This window comes from Phyllobates terribilis, unplaced genomic scaffold, assembly GCF_046119375.1.
Source record: "Phyllobates terribilis strain yellow unplaced genomic scaffold, ASM4611937v1 Scaffold_49__1_contigs__length_9717188, whole genome shotgun sequence".
Lineage (NCBI taxonomy): Eukaryota > Metazoa > Chordata > Amphibia > Anura > Dendrobatidae > Phyllobates > Phyllobates terribilis.
Genome location: NW_027362809.1, coordinates 9,549,392 through 9,569,646, shown reverse-complemented (window position 1 = coordinate 9,569,646; position 20,255 = coordinate 9,549,392). Strand labels below are relative to the sequence as shown.

The following is a 20,255-nucleotide window of genomic DNA, read 5'->3' as shown; positions in this document are numbered from 1 at the left end:
TACACCAGCATGTCGCACACAACATCACGGCTTCTTTGAGAAACTCTGTGTGTGACAGGGTGCATTTCACCACACACTTGGACGAGTAGGCATGGACAGGGGCGTTACATGCCGCTGACTGGGCACTGGGTAACTATGGTGACAGCAGGACAAGGGGCTGCTGTCCAAGTCTTGCCATCCCCACGAGTTGTGCGTCAATCCTTTTTCTCTAGAAGTTCCTCCACTGCTTCTGCCTCCTCAACCTCCTCTCGGTCCTCCACCTGCACCCAAAGCCTGTCTGGTAATGCTGCCCGTGTTCTAACTGCGCAGAAGGAATCCTGAACACCTCCTTACTATGCTGGCAGCAGGGCTCAACGGCATCAGGCGGTGTTTACTTTGAAATGTCTGGGAAGTGTGAGTCACACAGCTGAGGAGTTGTGGTCAGCTCTGGAGACCGAGTTTTATGAATGGTTGGCTCCACAGGACCTGCAGCCAGGGAAGGCCATGTGCGACAATGCTGCAAACCTGGGTGTGGCCCTTCGCCGGGGCAATGTCACACACGTGCCTTGTATGGCTCATGTGTTGAACCTGGTTGTCCAGCAATTTTTAGCCCACTATCCCGGACTAGATGGCCTTCTGCAGAGGGCACGGTCGCTGTGTGCTCACTTCCGCCGTTCGCATCTCGCAGCTCTACAGAAGTCGTTGGGCCTGCCAGTTCACCGGCTGAAATGCAACGTGCCGACACGGTGGAATTTAACTCTGCACATGTTGCAGCGATTGTGGCAGCACCAGCGATGAAGATGTTTAGTGCTGAGGATGCCATTATCAACATGACTATTCTGGTCATTTACATGCTGGAGAACACGTTAAACAGAATTCGGAGTCAGGTAGTGGGATAAGAGGAGGGGGAGGAAGTGGAGGAGGAGTCTTATGCTTAAGGGATAACATCTCCAAGGTCCAGACGGTCGGCAGCACCAAGGCAGCAGGCATGGGAGGGCAGGGGAGAGGGATTAACGAGGGCGCATGGTAGCAGCCAAACTGTTGAGGAAGGTGCAGGAGCTGAGGAAGAAGTGGAGGACGAACTGGCGATGGGCATGGAAGACTCATCAGATGCGGGAGACCTTGATCACATTTCTGTTGTGTGAGGTTGGGGGGAGAGGGCAGAGGAAGGAAGCATGATTCTTACCTCGCCACCAACACAACAAGGACTTGGTCCTCCTGGATGCGCAAGACTCATGAGTGCTTTCTTGCTGCAGTACCTGCAACATGACCCTCGGATTGTCAGAATTCGAAGTAATCCCGACTACTGGGTTGCCACACTCTTAGATCCACTGTACAAAAGTAAATTTGCCAAAATAATTCCTGCCATAGAGAGGGATTCACGCATGCAGGAGTATCAGCAGAGGCTGTTACAAAATCTTACATGCCCTTTTCCACAAAACACCAGTGGTGCACGTAGTGAATCTCACAGTTCTAACTTGCCAACCGTGGGACTGTCGAGTCTTCATCACTCAAACCGTAACAGTAACACCGTATCTGCTGGTAACAGCAATTTTGTGGAATCGTTTCACCAATTTTTTTTAGACCATCCTTTGCAAGGCCACAGGAGACAAGAAGTCTGACACGTAGTCAACGCCTAGAGAGGATGGTATAGGAGTATCTCCAAGTGAACATCGAAGCCATAACTGTGTCACTGGACCCTTGCTAATTTTGGGCTTCCAATCTGGAAAAATGGCCTGAACTCGCCACTCACGCCTTGGAGATCTTGTCATGCCCCGCAGCCAGCGTTCTCTCTGAACGTGTGTTCAGCGCTGCTGGTGGTGTGCTGACAGATAAGCGCACGCGGCTGTCCACTGACAATGTAGACAGACTCACGTTCATAAAGATGAACAAATCATGGATCCGCAAAGACTTTTCTACCACTGTGTCATCCTGTGGAGACTAAAAGCTTGAGGATTTGTGAAAATCACCTCACCAACCATTTTAAGCAACTCTGGGGCAATTGATGCCACTTAAGTGGTGTCTGTGCCACAATTTTTGGAAAAAATGGAGACTCTTTTTGGAGTCCCCTTGCTGTGTTTTACATGACGTTGGCATCGTCAATTCCAGGTGGGTCGGGTCGCCCCCCCCCCCCCTTTAACCGTAAGAAACTACATACACTATGGCTTGTGGTAACACAGATGGTTGAGTCTGAAGAGCTGTTTACTCATACTATAGCCTGGGAATCAGAGGTCTGCTCCAAAGCTTCAGTGTCTGCTAGTCAGCGTAGTAGCCCAGCTGTGAAGCAAGCTACACCGCCTGTGTATCTAATAACAATTTTTTACTGCATCTAACCCAGCCAATCATTTTGGGATAGTAGCAGTGTCTCGTAGTCAGCGGAGTAGCCCATCTGAAGCAAGCTACACCGCCTTTGTATCTAATAACAATTTTTAACTGCATCTAGCCCAGGCAATACTTTGGGCGTAGTAGCAGTGTCTGCTAGTCAGCGGAATAGCCCAGCTGTTTTGCAAGCTACACTGCCTGTAGATCTAATTAAAAATTTTTAACTGCATCTAGCCCAGGCAATACTTTGGGCCTAGTAGCAGTGTCTGCTAGTCAGCGGAGTAGCCCAGCTGTTAAGCAAGCTACACCACCTGTGGTTTGGACACTTAATTTTCTCAAAGGAAATGCTTCGGGCCCCGGGACACTCAGTGAAGAGCATCGGGGAGGCGCCCGAAGGAAAAGGGGCTGGGACTGGCGGTAGCACGCCTTGCGGCGGACCGCCAAGCTCGATTCTCATAAAAGCTTTTTAACTGCAGCAGCTTTAGTGGACGCTACTGGAGCTGGAATTACCGCGGCTGCTGGCACCAGACTTGCCCGCCAATAGATCCTTGTAAAAGGATTTAAAGTGTACTCATTCATATTACAGAGCTTAGACCTGCCTCCACCGCAGGGGGTCTTGACCCACCAGTGGACAGGCACCAGTATTAGGAGAGTGGGACTGGCCGTCAGGGTCCACCGCGGCTCTGGCACAAACCCAGCGACACGGAGGTCGCATGGGCAGGCGTGTCGGCTTCGCACTCCAGCGTAGTCCCTCTGCCCGCTCTTGCCCGTAACCTCAAAGGGATGCGCAAGCGGCTTTTCTTCCCAGGGCTGTTCCCCGCACAGTAGGAGGAACGTGGGGGAGCTCAGGTCGGCCTTCCACCGTACTCCCTTACCTCCTTTGCCCTCTTTCCTTCTTCCGCTCTCCATCTAACCCCTCGGCTCTGTGGTGTCCGCTCTCCCTCCAGCTCTCTCCTTCTCACAGGTGGACTACCACGTGTATTTACACTGTGGCAAATCTTTTGGGCCCAGGCACAAGAAGTCATCGAGCTAATGGATAATATATGCCCCCTTAGAAACGTCCATGACGACCCATTCGAGGAAGCAACTAAGCGCCTCAAATAGTGAGCAGGATCTGGAGCACCCCATGGGCAAACAGCGATCTATATAGTATGCTCCTTCCCAGAAGCAGCCCAATAGGCGGACACTATTCATAGGCACAGGTAGTAAGTAACCAGAACGCCCCCTCAATGTCTGTTTTGGCCATTAGGGTGCCCCTTCCCAACTTCTTGACCCACCTGATTGCCTTGTGAAAGGATGTACAGTATATACTACTGTACTTGGTTCTGCGTCGATGTTGTCGTTTACTGACCTGCCCCTTGGATATGACAAATGGTGGATTAGTCCGAATGTATTGGGTTCCGTTTTTGGCACAACTCTCAACGGGGATACCACTACGTCTTGTAAGGAAAGTGTTCTGAATGGAGCCGCCATTCTACCTAAAGATATTTATTTTTTTAATTTTCTTGTCACGACGTTTGGGTGTTGGTAGGCTGATTTTAGATTTTTAATCCAGCCTTTCTTGATTTTAGAAGGGCATGACATGCCTATATCTGTGTCTCCTCCTCCTTTTACTCCTCCACCTCTTTTCTTTTCGCATGACTATATGTACTTGTCACTTTTTCATGTGTTAGTTGTGTCTTCTGAGCAGTTTGTCAGCTTTTGGACACCTTTGAAGGTGTTTTCTATGTGTTTCTATGTCTTTTTGTTTGCCTGCCATTGGTTTTAATGGTGTTCGACGAACAGTTCGGTGAACATACCGGTGTTCTACGAACCGAACCCGAACACTACAGGGGTGGCTCAACTCTAATAAAGACCCCTTAAAGTGACTTCAAATGTGTTGTGGTCCCTAAAAAAATGGTTTTGTAAATTTTGTTGGAAAAATGAGAAATCGCTGGTCAACTTTTAACCCTTATAACTCCCTAATTAAAAAAAACATTTTGGTTCCAAAATTGTGCTGATGTAAAGTAGACATGTGGGAAATGTTATTTATTAACTATTTTGTGTGACATATCTCTCTGATTTAAGGGCATAAAAATTCAAATTTTGAAAATTGAAAAATTTTCAAAATTTTTGCCAAATTTCTGTTTTTTTCACAAATAATCGCAAGTGATATCGAAGAAATTTTACCACAATCATGAATTACAATATGTCATGAAAAAAACAGTCTAAGAATCAGGGGGATCCGTTGAAGCATTCCAGAGTTATTACATCATAAAGTGACAGTGGTCAGAATTGTAAAAATTGGCATGGTCATTAACGTGCAAACCACTTTGGGTTGTAAAGGGGTTAATGAGAAAAAAAAAGAACTTTTTTGAATTTACCAAATGGCTGCAATGAAACAAAGAGTGAAAAATTTAAAGGGGTCTGAATACTTTCCGTACCCACTGTATATGTATGTCCCTTATCCTTGACCCCAACCTGGTATATGTCCTCCGTTCTGCCTCTGTTCTTTAGTGTACAGAAAAAAATAAACTATTACACTCACCAGGGGCAAACATAGAAGTGATGGGGCCCCATAACAGAAGTATAATGCACTCCCCATAATCCTCCATACAGTATAATGCACAGCCCATAGTCATCCATGTAGTATAATGCACAGCCCATAGTCATCCATGTAGTATAATACACAGCCCATAGTCATCCATGTAGTATAATGCACAGCCCATGGTCCATACATGTAGTGTAATGCACAGCCCATAGTCCATACATGTAGTGTAATGCACAGCCCATAGTCCATACATGTAGTATAATGCACAACCCATAGTCCGTACATGTAGTATAATGCACAACCCATACATGTAGCATAATGCACAGCCCATACATGTAGTATAATGCACAGCCCATAGTCCACACATCTAGTATAATGCACAGCCCACAGTCATCCACTTAGTATAATGCACAGCCCATAGTCATACATGTCGTATAATGCACAGCCCATACATGTAGTATAATGCACAGCCCATAGTCCACACATCTAGTATAATGCACAGCCCACAGTCATCCACTTAGTATAATGCACAGCCCATAGTCATACATGTAGTATAATGCACAGCCCATAGTCCGTACATGTAGTATAATGCGCAGCCCATAGTCCGTACATGTAGTATAATGCACAGCCCATACTCTTACATGTAGTAGTGTGGCCAAGGGCACCGTGTACTCGCTGATTTAAAAAAAAACAAAAAAAACATTATACTCAGCTTCTCTCCACTCCCTCGCCTCACGGTGTCTTTTTGCTGGAGCTGCCAGCTGACTTCAGCCCCTAATGACGTACATGCCGATGTCAGCTGCTGGCCTCTGATAGGTCAGCAGCGTGTATTGTGGCACTTCAGCGGAATGTCAGTCCGAGAACACACATCCAGCTGAAGCAGGGGTTGGTGTTGGCTGGGCCCGGTCGCAGGAGCGACTGCGGTCATTAAGCCTCTCAATATAATGCTCTCATACATAGGCGGATTATAATGAGGGCAATCCAGGCTCTTCGGCCGGGCCAGCACTGCAGCAGTTAACTTCCCTGTGCTGGCCCGGCCGCGTCACAGCTAGGAGACACAGCCCTGTGCGCGGCTGTGTCTCCTAGCTGTGACGTCACGCAGTGCGCGCCCGGCCTGCACTGCTACTTACCACTGGAGAGGAGCAGGAGCCAGGAGGGCTGGAGCCGAGCCGGGGGATGGTGAGTGTGTGTGTCTGTGTGTGTGTGTCTGTGTGTGTGTCTGTCTGTATGTGTGTCTGTCTCTGTGTGTGTGTGTGTGTGCAGGCAGATATCATTGTGTGATGTCTGTTTATATGTATTTTTGTGTTTCAAATGTGTTTATGCGTGTATGTATATGTTTGTGTGTGTGTGTGCGTGACTGCGTGCGGCCTCCTGCTGAGTATAGATGGCGCCGTGCGGCCTCCTGCTGTCTCTGGGGGGGCGCCGTGCGGCCTCCCGCCGTCTATAGATGGCTGCGTGCGACCTCCTGCCGTGTATAGATGGCTACGTGCAGCCTCCCGCCGTGTATAGATGGCTACGTGCGGCCTCCCGCCGTGTATAGATGGCTACGTGCGGCCTCCCGCCGTGTATAGATGGCTACGTGCGGCCTCCCGCCGTGTATAGATGGCTACGTGCGGCCTCCCGCCGTGTATAGATGGCTACGTGCGGCCTCCCGCCGTGTATAGATGGCTACGTGCGGCCTCCCGCCGTGTATAGATGGCTACGTGCGGCCTCCCGCCGTGTATAGATGGCTACGTGTGGCCTCCCGCCGTGTATAGATGGCTACGTGCTGCCTCCCGCCGTGTATAGATGGCTACGTGCGGCCTCCCGCCGTGTATAGATGGCTACGTGCGGCCTCCCGCCGTGTATAGATGGCTACGTGCGGCCTCCTGCTGTGTATAGATGGCTACGTATGCTCAATATTGAGACATACAATTAATGTAAGGCTATGTGCCCACGATGCAGAAATGCTCCGGATTTTTTTTGAGCATTTCTGCATCTCCCTGGCAGAAAAAACGCATGCGGATTGTACATGCGGATTGTACATGCGTTTTTCCTGCCAGGGACATGCGGATGTGAAGCGTTCTTCACATGCATTTCCGCATGCGGGTTATCAAGCGATTTTAGCATCACTTGGAAAGTGCTTGACAACTTGGTCACACTATATAAATCCATGCAACCGGCATGGATTTATATAGTGTGACCGTAAAAGAATGGTAAAACATAAATATACAATTACCTTCTGATAGCCTGCCGACGTCAGCGGTCGCGTGACCCATCACATGACTAAATGACGTCACGGCGGGTCCTTTTCAGACCATCGTGAGCTGCCGGCAAGCCAGGACGCATCGGATAAAGACACTGGGGGCCATCAGAAGGTAAGTATGATATTTATTTTTTATTTTATTCTTTTTTTACAGGTTCCATGGTACCCGGGTCCAGAGGACAGTCTCCTCTTCTCCAAACCTGGGTACCATCCGCACATTGAAACGCATGGATTCTGCATGTACAGATGCAGTGATGCGGATTCCATGTGTTCCAATGCACGTCAATGGCAGTGAAAGCGCCGCGCTTCCGCAAAATAATTGGTAGTGCTGCGGATTTTTCCACAGTGATAATCCGCAGCGGAAATTTCCGCAGCATGTGCACAGCACATGTGGATTATCATTGGGGAACATGGCAGACCTTCTACCAAGCGTTTTTTTAAGCATTTCTGCAGCGGAATTGCCGCTGCGGAAATGCTTGAAAAGCGCGTAGTGGGCACACAGCCTAAAAAAAATTATTATAATTAATATTGTGCCAAATTAATTTCACGTGAACTATCACATGATCTATCACAGGGGATCATGTGACATGTCACGTGATACATCAGGTGTGTGTGTGTGGGAGGGGGGGGGGCCCGCGCCTTCTAAACTGCCCGGGGCCCTTGCTACTCTTAATCCACCCCTGCTCTCATAGTACCTCTATTTCCCCACACCGTATAATGTTCTCACAGTACCGCCATCTTCCCACATACAGTATAATGTACCCACAGTGCCGCAATCTTCCCACATACAGTATAATGTTGTCACAGTCCCGCCAACCCCCCATATACAATAATAATATTCCCATAATACCACCATCCCCCCCACATACAATATAATGATCCCACAGTACCACCATCCCCCCACATACAATATAATGATCCACAGTGCCGCCATCCCTTAATTTTATTTTATGTTTTTACACTTGGTTTTCTTTTTTTTAGTGTTTTTCATGTAATATATGGAAGCTAACATAAAAATGCTAAAAGAAACATAATATCCAGGAAAAAAAACACTGTACAAGGAGACATTAGCATCAAATAACTCCTGTCTTGGTGTTCTTACAAACAAGCTCTTATAAATGAGATGTAACGTGATAAAAGATTACAACCTGGGAAAGACGGGAAATATTCATCCAGACAGCCGGTGATGATGTAGTTAGTGACGGACTCTGGTCAAATTTGTTTCTAGAGCCGTATTAGAAGATGAAGATCTCATCCTCATCATGAAGTTGTTATTTCTCATGCCATGTGTAATGTACAGTGGTGGCTAAAAGTATTGGCACCCCTGCAATTCTGTCAGATAATACTCAGTTTCTTCCTGAAAATGATTGCTATCACAAATTCTTTGGCATTATTATCTTCATTTAATTTGTCTTCAATGAAAAAAACACAAAAAGAATTGTCCTAAAGCCAAATTGGATACAATTCCACACCAAACCTAAAAAAGGGGGTGGACAAAAGTATTGGCACTGTTTGAAAAATCATGTGATGCTTCTCTAATTTGTGTAATTAACAGCACCTGTAACTTACCTGTGGCACCTAACAGGTGTTGGCAATAACTAAATCACACTTGCAGCCAGTTAACATGGATTAAAGTTGACTCAACCTCTGTCCTGTGTCCTTGTGTTTATCACATTGAGCATGGAGAAAAGAAAGAAGACCAAAGAACTGTCTGAGGACTTGAGAAACCAAATTGTGAGGAAGCATGAGCAATCTCAAGGCTACAAGTCCATCTCCAAAGACCTGAATGTTCCTGTGTCTTCCGACTAAAGAACCTCGACTAACATCCAAACAAGTTCAAGCTGCCCTGCAGTCCGAGGGTACAACAGTGTCAACCCGTACTATCCGTCGGCGTCTGAATGAAAAGGGACTGTATGGTAGGATACCCAGGAAGACCCCACTTCTTACCCCGAGACATAAAAAAGCCAGGCTGGAGTTTGCCAAAACTTACCTGAGAAAGCCTAAAACGTTTTGGAAGAATGTTCTCTGGTCAGATGAGACAAAAGTAGAGCTTTTTGGCAAAAAGCATCAACATAGAGTGTACAGGAAAAAAAAAGAGGCATTCAAAGAAAAGAACACGGTCCCTACAGTCAAACATGGCGGAGGTTCCCTGATGTTTTGGGGTTGCTTTGCTGCCTCTGGCAATGGACTGCTTGACAGTGTGCATGGCATAATGAAGTCTGAAGACTACCAACAAATTTTGCAGCATAATGTAGGGCCCAGTGTGAGAAAGCTGGGTCTCCCTCAGAGGTCATGGGTCTTCCAGCAGGACAATGACCCAAAACACACTTCCAAAAGCACTATAAAATGGTTTGAGAGAAAGCACTGGAGACTTCTAAGGTGGCCAGCAATGAGTCCAGACCTGAATCCCATAGAACACCCGTGGAGAGATCTCAAAATGGCAGTTTGGAGAAGGCACCCTTCAAATATCAGGGACCTGGAGCAGTTTGCCAAAGAAGAATGGCCTACAATTCCAGCAGAGCATTGTAAGAAACTCATTGATGGTTACTGGAAACGGTTGTTCGCAGTTATTTTGGCTAAAGGTTGTGCAACCAAGTATTAGGCTGAGGGTGCCAATACTTTTGTCTGGCCCATTTTTGGAGTTTTGTGTGAAATGATCAATGATTTGATTTTTGCTTCATTATCTTTTGTGTTTTTCCCTTGCAAGCAAATTAAATGAAGATAATAATACCAAAGAATTTGTGATTGCAATCATTTTCAGGAAGAAACTGAGTATTATCTGACAGAATTGCAGGGGTGCCAATACTTTTGGCCACCACTGTATATGACGAGAATTAGCTTTCTGGAAGATGAGTCTATAAGAAATGTATTCAGCTGCAGACTCCGAGGAAGAAACTGCTTGTTGTCTGTGGCCTAAAATATATAGGTTTTATTAGTATGTCAGGGACAAAAGCAGAATGTTGTAAAATAATAAAAATACCATTGCTGATTGGGTTTCTGGGTGATTCTTACTGAAGCAGTGGCCAACTTAGTCAGTGATTGGAAGTATGGAAGAGATGTCTAAGTCAGCCAATCAACTTATATTCCACTCCATAAAAGATTAGAGAATACAACACCTACACATTCTATCTTCTGATATATTTCCCTTATTGTCTCCAGTAATTGTATTAATACACAGAATTCTTTACGATGTTCCATCGGCTCATCTTCTCCTCATTCAGGTCTCTACAATATCGGATCCTCTCAGTGAAGATATTCTATATTAAGAGAATTTTTCTGAATCACCTATCAAGGATGGATATGGACAGAGACAAGATGGCGGAGCGGATATTACACCTCACCCTAGAGATCCTCTTCCGGCTTACTGGAGAGGTGAGAGATTCTGATGACGTCACATTACATCATTCTTATCTATGGGAATAACAGATGGACAGAACTGGAGAGGTGAGGACTCTGGAAATGTCTGGAGGGAGATTTATTAATGTGTCTCTCCATAACCAGGATTACACAGTAGTGAAGAAGACCTCTAGTGATCGCTATCAGGACCCTGTGTCTGAGGGATGGGGAAGACCCCTGAGCTCAATCACAGGGCCCCCACCTCACCCCCTGATACATGAGGACATCAATGACCAGAAGATCCTAGAACTCGCCTACAAGATGATTGAGCTGCTGACTGGAGAGGTGACACTGCTGGGAATGCTGGGACATTATACAGTAACGCTATGAAGGGATCGGGGGGATGACGATATCATTGTATGTGTCAGGTTCCTATAAGGTGTCAGGATGTCACTGTCTATTTCTCCATGGAGGAGTGGGAGTATTTAGAAGGACACAAAGATCTGTACAAGGACGTCATGATGGAGGTTCCCCAGCCCCTCACATCTCCAGGTAATAGACAGGACTAAATACACACAGCCTATAATTATCTTATCTAATTATATGTAAAAAATTAATTCAGTCCCTGTATGTTTCCTCCAGATATATCCAGTAAGAGGACAACACCAGAGAGATGTCCCCGTCCTCTTCTTCCACAGGACTGTAAACAAGAAGATCCCAATGTTCCTCAGGATCATCAGGTAGATGGAGAGAAGGTGTCATGAGATCTCCCCTATGATGTATAGACGGCTGTGATTGTCTTGTGCTCAGTCTTGTTTTATCCACCAGTATTATATGTTTTATACTTGTGTAATGAGAACGGTGGAGATGGCAGGATTAGAGCTGATCATAGATGTGACTTCTCCATCATCTGTCTGTGACTTTTACAATATTTGTTTCAGGGTGAAGATCTGACCCATATTAATACTACAGAGACATATGTGAGGGGTGATGAGCGGTGTAAAGAGGAGATTCCTACATATGACTACCCAGGTGAGTAGTGACCACTAAATGCAGAGAAGTCACAGATTCTTCTCAGTCCCCGTCTGTGGCTGTTTTATCGGTGGTGTAGTCCGGCCGTTTCACAATCGTGTGATCACCATTTTACTTCTAGATCACAACATTTTAGTCCATCCAAAAATGTTCACATTACTTTGTGTAATTGTAAAAGACCTTTTCTGTAGAACTTACAACCTGGAGGATCCACCTACCCCGTGGGATTAGGAAACGCTGACCGTTACCTGCCCAGATCTGTAAACTACAAAGCCAAATGGCAGCATACGTAGAATGTGCTGACAAGTTAGAAGATCACTTGACGAAAAATTATAATGGACCTCTTAGAGAAAGCGGAGGGTAATGATGGTGTTGGCTTCCTAGATCCCTGATATCTTATTGGATGAATCTACCTTCTCTCCCTTCTGTGCTGCTGAATGTCCTCATATGGTCCCTACAAGACCAGGTCCAGTCTTTCTGGCCAAACTTCACTTTTATTATCGACAACATTAAATGTGCAGTGAGGGCCAAGTGTGAATTTCTGTACAATAACAACAAACCTTCCCTTTATCCTGACTTTTCAGTTTCTTATCAAACCAACTAACTTCAATAGTATTGCGATAAACTACATAAAAAACATTACACCTGTGCCATGATACATATCTAAGCTGTGCGTGGCTGATGGCTGTAATATACATTTATTCACGCCTGCAGGAGATGTGTTGGCATGGCTCCAGCCCTGGTTTCATAGATTCACTTCACGCCATAAATTCCATTATGTTTTCAGTCCTAAAGAATTCAGATTACTGCACAATCTCTCCTGAAATGGGGGCACTAATACTTTCTCTACTGTTCTGGTCAGAACTCATAGTAGCTCCAATGGTCCACCATAAATGAGTGCAATTCCGGTTTAGATCTGAAGTTCTCTCCCCTGATAAATACGTTGTTGTTAGGGATGTAACATATCTTTTATTCTGTATTTTTTTCCAGGTTCATTTTGTATGATAGCTTTAATGTGGTGGGATTGGCCTCTGTAACTCCCTTTAAAAGAAGGTCTCCATTACGTCTTCTCAATACCCGAGGGCTAAATTTAAGACACCTCGGCTCTGCACTATTATAAAAAGTTCTCCTTCAATGTCTAATATTTCTTCTTGAAACTCGTCTGACAGAAAATTTTGGCCATTATCATAGTTTAGATTGCCAAGAGCCACCGAGCCCCATACTCTAATTACCCCAGAGAGGTTTCACCACTAGTTACTCATTTTTTACTGATGGAGACTGTTGAGTTTGATCATTTCAGTAGATGTGTTATTGTCTATACTCATAGTTTTTGACTACAGTAGTTAGTGCCCAAAATACTCTGATTTAACCCCTTCCTGCAGTTTTGTGTTCCTAATCAGGCCCCATTTTTTAAATCTGACGTGTGTCACTTTATATGGTGATAACTTTGGAATTCTTCACAAATGATAATAGGAAACAAATGGACCTTACAGATTATTTTCCAACTTCTCTTGAATCTGACAATCCCCTATATACGGTTGTACACTACTGTCTGGGCACAAGGCAGGTTAAGAAGGGAAGGAGCGCCATTTAGCTATTTGAATGCAGATCTTGCTGGAATAGTTTGCGGACACAAAGTATTGGGGGCACTGTTCATGGTCACCTGGCAGCGCAAAAGATGGCCACCACGAACAGGCTTGGCTCTATCTACTCCAGATCCCAGGGATTGCCTTGCTCATCACCCTTTAACGTCAAGAAGAATAGTCAGGTAGCCGGGTCAGAACCAGGAGGGCAGAGAAAATACAAAATCAGAAGACACCAGTAGTCAGTAAACGGGCCGATGTCACAACTGGAAACAAATACACAAGCCGGGAGCTGAGCACAGAGGACTGAACCAGAGGAGAACAAGGCTGTATCTGGCAGCCCCCAGCAATATGCTTCCAGCTTTAGTAGGGTGCGGTGCTCTCCAAATGGCTGAAGCAGGGAGCAGATTACTCCAGCTGGACAGCACACACACCCATACTGCCAGACTGGAGGGTACTACTGGTCCCAGCAACCCTAATCTTAGTGGCTGGACAGAACCTGCGCTGCCCAGAGCTTCTGGTTCTGACGTCTCCTCCATCACCAGCGCCGCCTGCAGAATGAATAAGACGCTTCCTGGTGACAGAAGCAGATGTCTCAGGAGCAGATCCCACAGGAGATGGGACATACCATTTGCGGAAGCCCTAATATAACAAAATGGTAGAAAACCAGAGCAGTAGAAATCCTCATAAAGTGACTCCATTTTGGAAATTATAACCCTCAGTGAATTAATCTATAGACGTAGCGATTATTTTGATTCCACAGGCACTTTCCAGAAATTAGCACCCAGTGGATGTTAGAGAGTGAAAATTGCACATTTGCCATTTCATTACCCAACACATTGTGCCCAGATTGTGCTCCAGGAGACACACACCGTAAATTAAGTGGGTTCTTCTCACTATAGTAATGCCAAATACATGGATGCTGAATGTGTTTTGGACGCACTGCAAGGCTCAGAAGTGAGGGGGAGATCTGACTTTGGGAGAGCGGATATTGCTGGATTGGTTTATGGAAGTGACGCGCCCCCTGGGCCGTAGGCTACTAGGTAGCCGTCCTGGTCGATGCTGGGAGAGGTCACGGTGGTGGTGACCCGGTCCGTGACCCAGGGTGGTCAATTAAAGGGGAAAAGTAAAAGGGGAATAAAGTTTTTAGAGATAATGTTCGTGACGCCACCTGTGGTATGCGGCTATATGGAGCCGCCGCTGCGGTGCAGATCCTCTGGAGCTGATGGTGACGCAGCAGAGTTGGTTCAGCTCTCCACAGGCAGAGCTTAGCTCCAGGGCAGTAGATGGGGATTTTATGAGGTAGATGTTTGTTGGTGCAGTGTAGTGCAGGGCTGGTGATGGCGCAGCAATTATTCAAGGACACAGTGGGGTGCAGTCTTCAGATTTTACTCACAGTTGTTAAGTTCCTCAGGTTGCACTTTCCGGATTATAACCGCCCATACCGTCCTGTGTCCTCCGGGGTAGTGATCCAGCAAACTCTCAGGTATTTCAGGATAACTTGCACGGGACCCCGTTCTATGTACCTTTCCCGGTTGTCTCACTGCTCTGGCTCTCACCCTCCCGCCCTGCGCCTCACAATCAGTGTCCCAAGCCAGTAGCCTCGGGTCTTGCCGGGCGACGTGCAATCCCCTGGACCCTATGTGGCCACCTTTTCGGCGATGTAATTGTGGTTGTTGGCTGCAGCACCTTGAAAATGCAGCAGCCTCCGGTTATCTAGCTGAGCCTGGTTGTTCTCTACTAGTTTAGGGGCCAGTCCCCTCTCTGCGGCCTGATCCCTCCACGTCCGTGTAGATTCGGGTGCACAGGTGGCATCCGCACTCTCCGTGCCCCTGGGATCCCCTCACTTCCTCTTGGAGCCCTCCTCACCGCTCCTCTCTTCTCTTCAGTCTCTCCTCCTGGGCCTCTCAGACTGGGCCCTGTTCCTTTCTCCACTCCTCTGACCTGAGCTCCTGCTCCCAACTCTCTCTCCTCTGAACTGGACTGACTGAACTCCTAGATGGTTCCCCTACTTCTTATACTCCTTCTGTCGGTGCTCCCTTGATCTACTTCCTCTTCCCATACCCACTACATGGTTCCACCCTCCAGCTAGGGACCAGGGACTGTGCTCTCCCTTAGGAGCAATCTCGCCCTTCCCTACTGAAGTGGAGTGTATTGGATGCGTGTGTGTGGGTCCCGGGTAGTACTCCCACCTTACCTGAGAGTGGGGTACCACACCTCTGGGTGAGATTCAGTACCTCTGTGGCAACTGAACCCGCAGGGGCGCCACAGAAGCCATGTTGATTCTCAAGACCCTTTGAGAATCTAATAATGTGGAATTTTTATTGGTATCATTTTTGCCTACTGTAAGAGGGCCGCCGGACATGTCCTTGAGGGAAGATATGTGTCGCTGAAGTTGGCAGCTTCAGTGATGTGAAACCGGGAAAGCATGCTCCAGCACACATAGTGCTGATAGTTTTAATAGGGCGTATCAGGGCCTTTTTTTTCGAGCAGTCATAAGAGATGGGGGGATTGGCTGCTCACATATCCCCGCCCCAGGGCGTGTGTATAAAATGGAGACCAAGTGTCTCATTCAGTGTCTGTGGCTGGAGGTGTGGAGACCTCCAGAGTGTTTGAGGGTAAAAAGACACTGATTGTGAGCGGGTGAACCCGCCATATTGGATGGACTGTTTCCTTTCTGTTTTGTTACACTGTGCTGAACAAGGTTTTCTTTTGTTTACTTCTGGAAGTGCGGTTTATGCAGCATAATAAACCTGCCTTGGACATTTTTAAAGAGACAGTGTCCCGTGCCTACCTCTAACGTGGCTAAGTGAGTACCGAACCCTACACTACATAACATTGTTTGGCTTTTTATTCCAGATTTTGGAGGCAGAATGAGCAAACAGTTGGACACAACGCTCTACTGGTTCATCCTATGAGGTTTTCTATTAGACTGTGAAATGTCATTCGGTCAATAACTTCCCATTTCTACAGACATTTTAAGTACAATTAACACAAGAATCCCATAGAAAAATAAATAAAGATTGCATACCACTTCTAAATCAATCTAAACAAACACATCCCTGGGCTACATGCTAGTCCAGGAAAATGAAGAGATATATGCTCAAGTTTAAAAATCTATTTAATTAGACACAAATCTAAAAAATAGAGGAATATTTAAACTTGAGCATATATCTCTTCATTTCCCTGGATTAGCATGTAGCCCAGGGATGTGTTTGTTTAGACATTTTAAGTAGAAATGTTCAAAAATATAAATTTCAAGGATATTTTATTCAAAATTAATAATTGTTTTTATCTTGGCAGATGACTGTACCAGGAGATCAGAGGGACAGGAGATTTTTAAATCTGACGATCTTGAGATCCCACAAGATACAATTGAAGTGAATGCCATTACTCCAGATATACCATCATCCCTTCACAGCAAACATCAATCATCTGATCCTATGAAACAGATCCTGTCTTCTGATTCATTACCGACTACTAAGGAAAATCAAAATAAAATAAGCATTAAAGAACAAACTGCTCCTAAAACAAAGAAATCATTTTCACGTTCAGAAAATGGAAATAGTTTTACCCTCGAAAAGTCTATTCTAAAACATCAAAAAATACACACAGCGGACAATAGATTGTTTTGTTCCAAATGTGGAAAATGTTTTAACCAGAAATCAGTTTTTGTTAATCACCAGAGATCCCACACAGGGGAGAAGCCTTTTTCATGTTCAGAATGTGGGAAATGTTTTAACCAGAAATCAGCTTTGGTTAAGCACCACAGAACCCACACAGGGAAGAAGCCTTTTTCATGTTCAGAATGTGGGAAATGTTTTAACCAGAAAGCATATCTAAATAACCACCAGAGAACCCACACAGGGGAGAAGCCCTTTTCCTGTTCAGAATGTGGGAAATGTTTTAACCAGAAATCAACTTTGGTTAAGCACCACAGAACCCACACAGGGGAGAAGCCTTTTTCATGTTCAGAATGTGGGAAATGTTTTAACCAGAAAGCGTGTCTAAATAACCACCAGAGAACCCACACAGGGGAGAAGCCCTTTTCCTGTTCAGAATGTGGGAAATGTTTTAACCAGAAATCAGCTTTGGTTAAGCACAACAGAACCCACACAGGGAAGAAGCCTTTTTCATGTTCAGAATGTGGGAAATCTTTTAACCAGAAAGCATATCTAAATAACCACCAGAGAACCCACACTGGGGAGAAGCCTTTTTCATGTTCAGAATGTGGGAAATGTTTTAACCAGAAAGCGTATCTAAATAACCACCAGAGAACCCACACAGGGGAGAAGCCCTTTTCCTGTTCAGAATGTGGGAAATGTTTTAACCAGAAATCAGCTTTGGTTAAGCACCACAGAACCCACACAGGGAAGAAGGCTTTTTCATGTTCAGAATGTGGGAAATGTTTTAACCTGAAAGCATATCTCAATAACCACCAGAGAACCCACACAGGGGAGAAGCCCTTTTCCTGTTCAGAATGTGGGAAATGTTTTAACCAGAAATCAACTTTGGTTAAGCACCACAGAACCCACATAGGGGAGAAGCCTTTTTCATGTTCAGAATGCGGGAAATGTTTTAACCGGAAAGCGAATCTTGATAGCCACCAGAGAACCCACACAGGGGAGAAGCCTTTTTCTTGTTCAGAATGTGGAAAATGTTTTAATCGTAAAATGAATCTTGATAGTCACAAGAGAATTCACACAGGGGAGAAGCCTTTTTCTTGTTCAGAATGTGGGAAATGTTTTAATCGTAAAATGATTCTTGAAAGTCACAAGAGAACCCACACAGGGGAGAAACCCTTTTCCTGTTCAGAATGTGGGAAATGTTTTAACCAGAAATCAGGCTTGATTAAGCACCAGAGAACCCACACAGGGGAGAAGCCCTTTTCCTGTTCAGAATGTGGGAAATGTTTTAATCGTAAAATGATTCTTGATAGTCACAAGAGAACTCACACAGGGGAGAAGCCTTTTTCTTGTTCAGAATGTGGAAAATGTTTTAATCGTAAAATGAATCTTGATAGTCACAAGAGAATTCACACAGGGGAGAAGCCTTTTTCTTGTTCAGAATGTGGGAAATGTTTTAATCGTAAAATGATTCTTGAAAGTCACAAGAGAACCCACACAGGGGAGAAACCCTTTTCCTGTTCAGAATGTGGGAAATGTTTTAACCAGAAATCAGGCTTGATTAAGCACCAGAGAACCCACACAGGGGAGAAGCCCTTTTCCTGTTCAGAATGTGGGAAATGTTTTAATCGTAAAATGATTCTTGATAGCCACAAGAGAACTCACACAGGAGAGAAGCCTTTTCCTGTTCAGAATGTGGGAAATGTTTTAACCAAAAATCAGCTTTGATTAAGCACCAGAGAACCCACACAGGGGAGAAGCCTTTTTCATGTTCAGAATGTGGGAAATGTTTTAACCAAACACCAGCTTTGATTAAGCACCAGAGAACTCACACAGGGGAGAAGCTTTTTTCCTATTCTATTTTTTTTTTTAATCCAATAAATTTTTATTGAGATTTTTTTCATTTTTTTTTTTACAAAACAAGAAACAAGGACATACAATAATAAAATAACATACCATAGGGATGACATACATGCATCTCTCCTGTATATCCTTTCAGCTTGCCCATTACCGTCTGATAACTTGCAATTACTATATCTTACAATTAACATTCCACATTCTTGAAATCTTTTATATAACCATAATATTGTAATAAACATTATAATCCTATACACATATAGGTGTGCTATATTACCCATACCACATGTTAAGGAATTCCAATGCACATTACAATGAAACATTAGACCTCCCAATACCCCCCTCCCCCATAAGTCATTGTCTCTCCAACAATAACCCCCTTGATGGCATTCCAGGTGTATCCAATCATAAGCCCCATATTTTCTCAAATGTATTCATTCAGTTTTGTTTTTTATCTGCCCCTTTTTCTAATCTAATAATATTATTTATCTTATTTTTGAGTTCACTCATTTCTGGAGGTGAGGGGTTAATCCATTTGGATGCAATATGTTTCCTAGCTTGAAATAAAATATGTGAAATCCCTATAGAAATTGGATCAAATTCCATATCATCTTCTAATATACCTGATAGGCATTTTTGGGTCTGGTTGAATATCTATTTTTATATACCCTCTTTATATTAGACAAAACTCCTTTCCAGTATTTACCGTATTTTTCGGACTATAAGACGCACCTTTTTCCTCCAAAAGTTTGGAGGAAAATGGGTGCGTCTTATAGTCCGAATGTTGCTGGGGGGGGGGGGTATAGTGTGTATGTGTGTGTGTATATATATATATATATATATATATATATATATATATATATACATATAATACTGTGGTGGAGGAGCGGGGCACAGGAGGCAGCAGCCGCCTGCTGCAGCCTGCACTGTCCCCGCTGCTGAAGAAAATGAAAATTCACTGCTCCCCACGCCCGTAGGCGCTCCTTAATAGCGGCACACAGTATATCAACAGCTCAGTGTCTATTCCCCTTTTTTCTCCCTTTCCAAAGTTTTTTTCTATTTTAATGGTCCAGATCTTATTATATGACACCACAAGTGGGTTATAAACTTTTCCCCTGTTTTTCCTTTTTGCATTTTTTTCTCTTTTGATTTAATGATTCTCAGGCTCCCTATGGAGTATTTTCGGGTACACCATATTTACTTACACCTTTGCTTTTGATGAGGCTTGATCATCACGCTGCATTGTACTATATCATTGAATATTGTATTACATTGTGATTATAGTAGAGATTATCCTCCACATGCTCTAATGAAATGATTTATTGTCCGTCTTTCCTGTATGATGTTTTTGAATTCTACCCTTTCCCTTATTTTTTATCCACATAATGTTTCTGTACATATATTTTGTTTTTTTGTATGCATTAGAGTCTGATGAAGGTCGTGGCTGAACGACCGAAACGTCACATGTTGTGGATTGCATTTTTCATGAATCTCTAAAGGAACTTTAATTATTTGATTAAGAATTATATTTCATACTACTGAATGAGTGCCGGATTCTATATTCACAGTGTATCAGCAGCCCGGCTCCTGCTGCTGAGCGATCGCGTGTGCCCGCTATTAAAGGGCATGAATATTCACCCCCTCTGCACGCCCATGATGGAAGGTTTGCACTCAAAATCTCACGATACATGGTCCCATTCATTCTTTCATATACACGGATCAGTCGTCCTTGTCCCTTGGCAGAG

The 20,255-nt window shown here is 44.7% G+C and overlaps 2 protein-coding genes across 2 annotated transcripts in view; both read left to right on the top strand.

The window, feature by feature from the left end:
* LOC141191659 (uncharacterized) overlaps positions 1–20,255 on the top strand; it is a 38,211-nt gene that overhangs the window by 5,554 nt on the left and 12,402 nt on the right. The window contains exons 2-6 of the mRNA XM_073661605.1: positions 10,298–10,448; positions 10,578–10,757; positions 10,841–10,964; positions 11,055–11,152; positions 11,354–11,444. Of these exons, the coding sequence (XP_073517706.1) occupies positions 10,298–10,448; positions 10,578–10,757; positions 10,841–10,964; positions 11,055–11,152; positions 11,354–11,444 (644 nt within the window). The remainder of the gene's footprint in view (positions 1–10,297; positions 10,449–10,577; positions 10,758–10,840; positions 10,965–11,054; positions 11,153–11,353; positions 11,445–20,255) is intronic.
* Positions 16,264–19,173, top strand: LOC141191656 (uncharacterized). Its single transcript, XM_073661599.1, has one exon. The coding sequence runs from the start codon at positions 16,471–16,473 to the stop codon at positions 18,379–18,381; it is 1,911 nt and encodes a 636-aa protein (XP_073517700.1). The 5' UTR covers positions 16,264–16,470; the 3' UTR covers positions 18,382–19,173.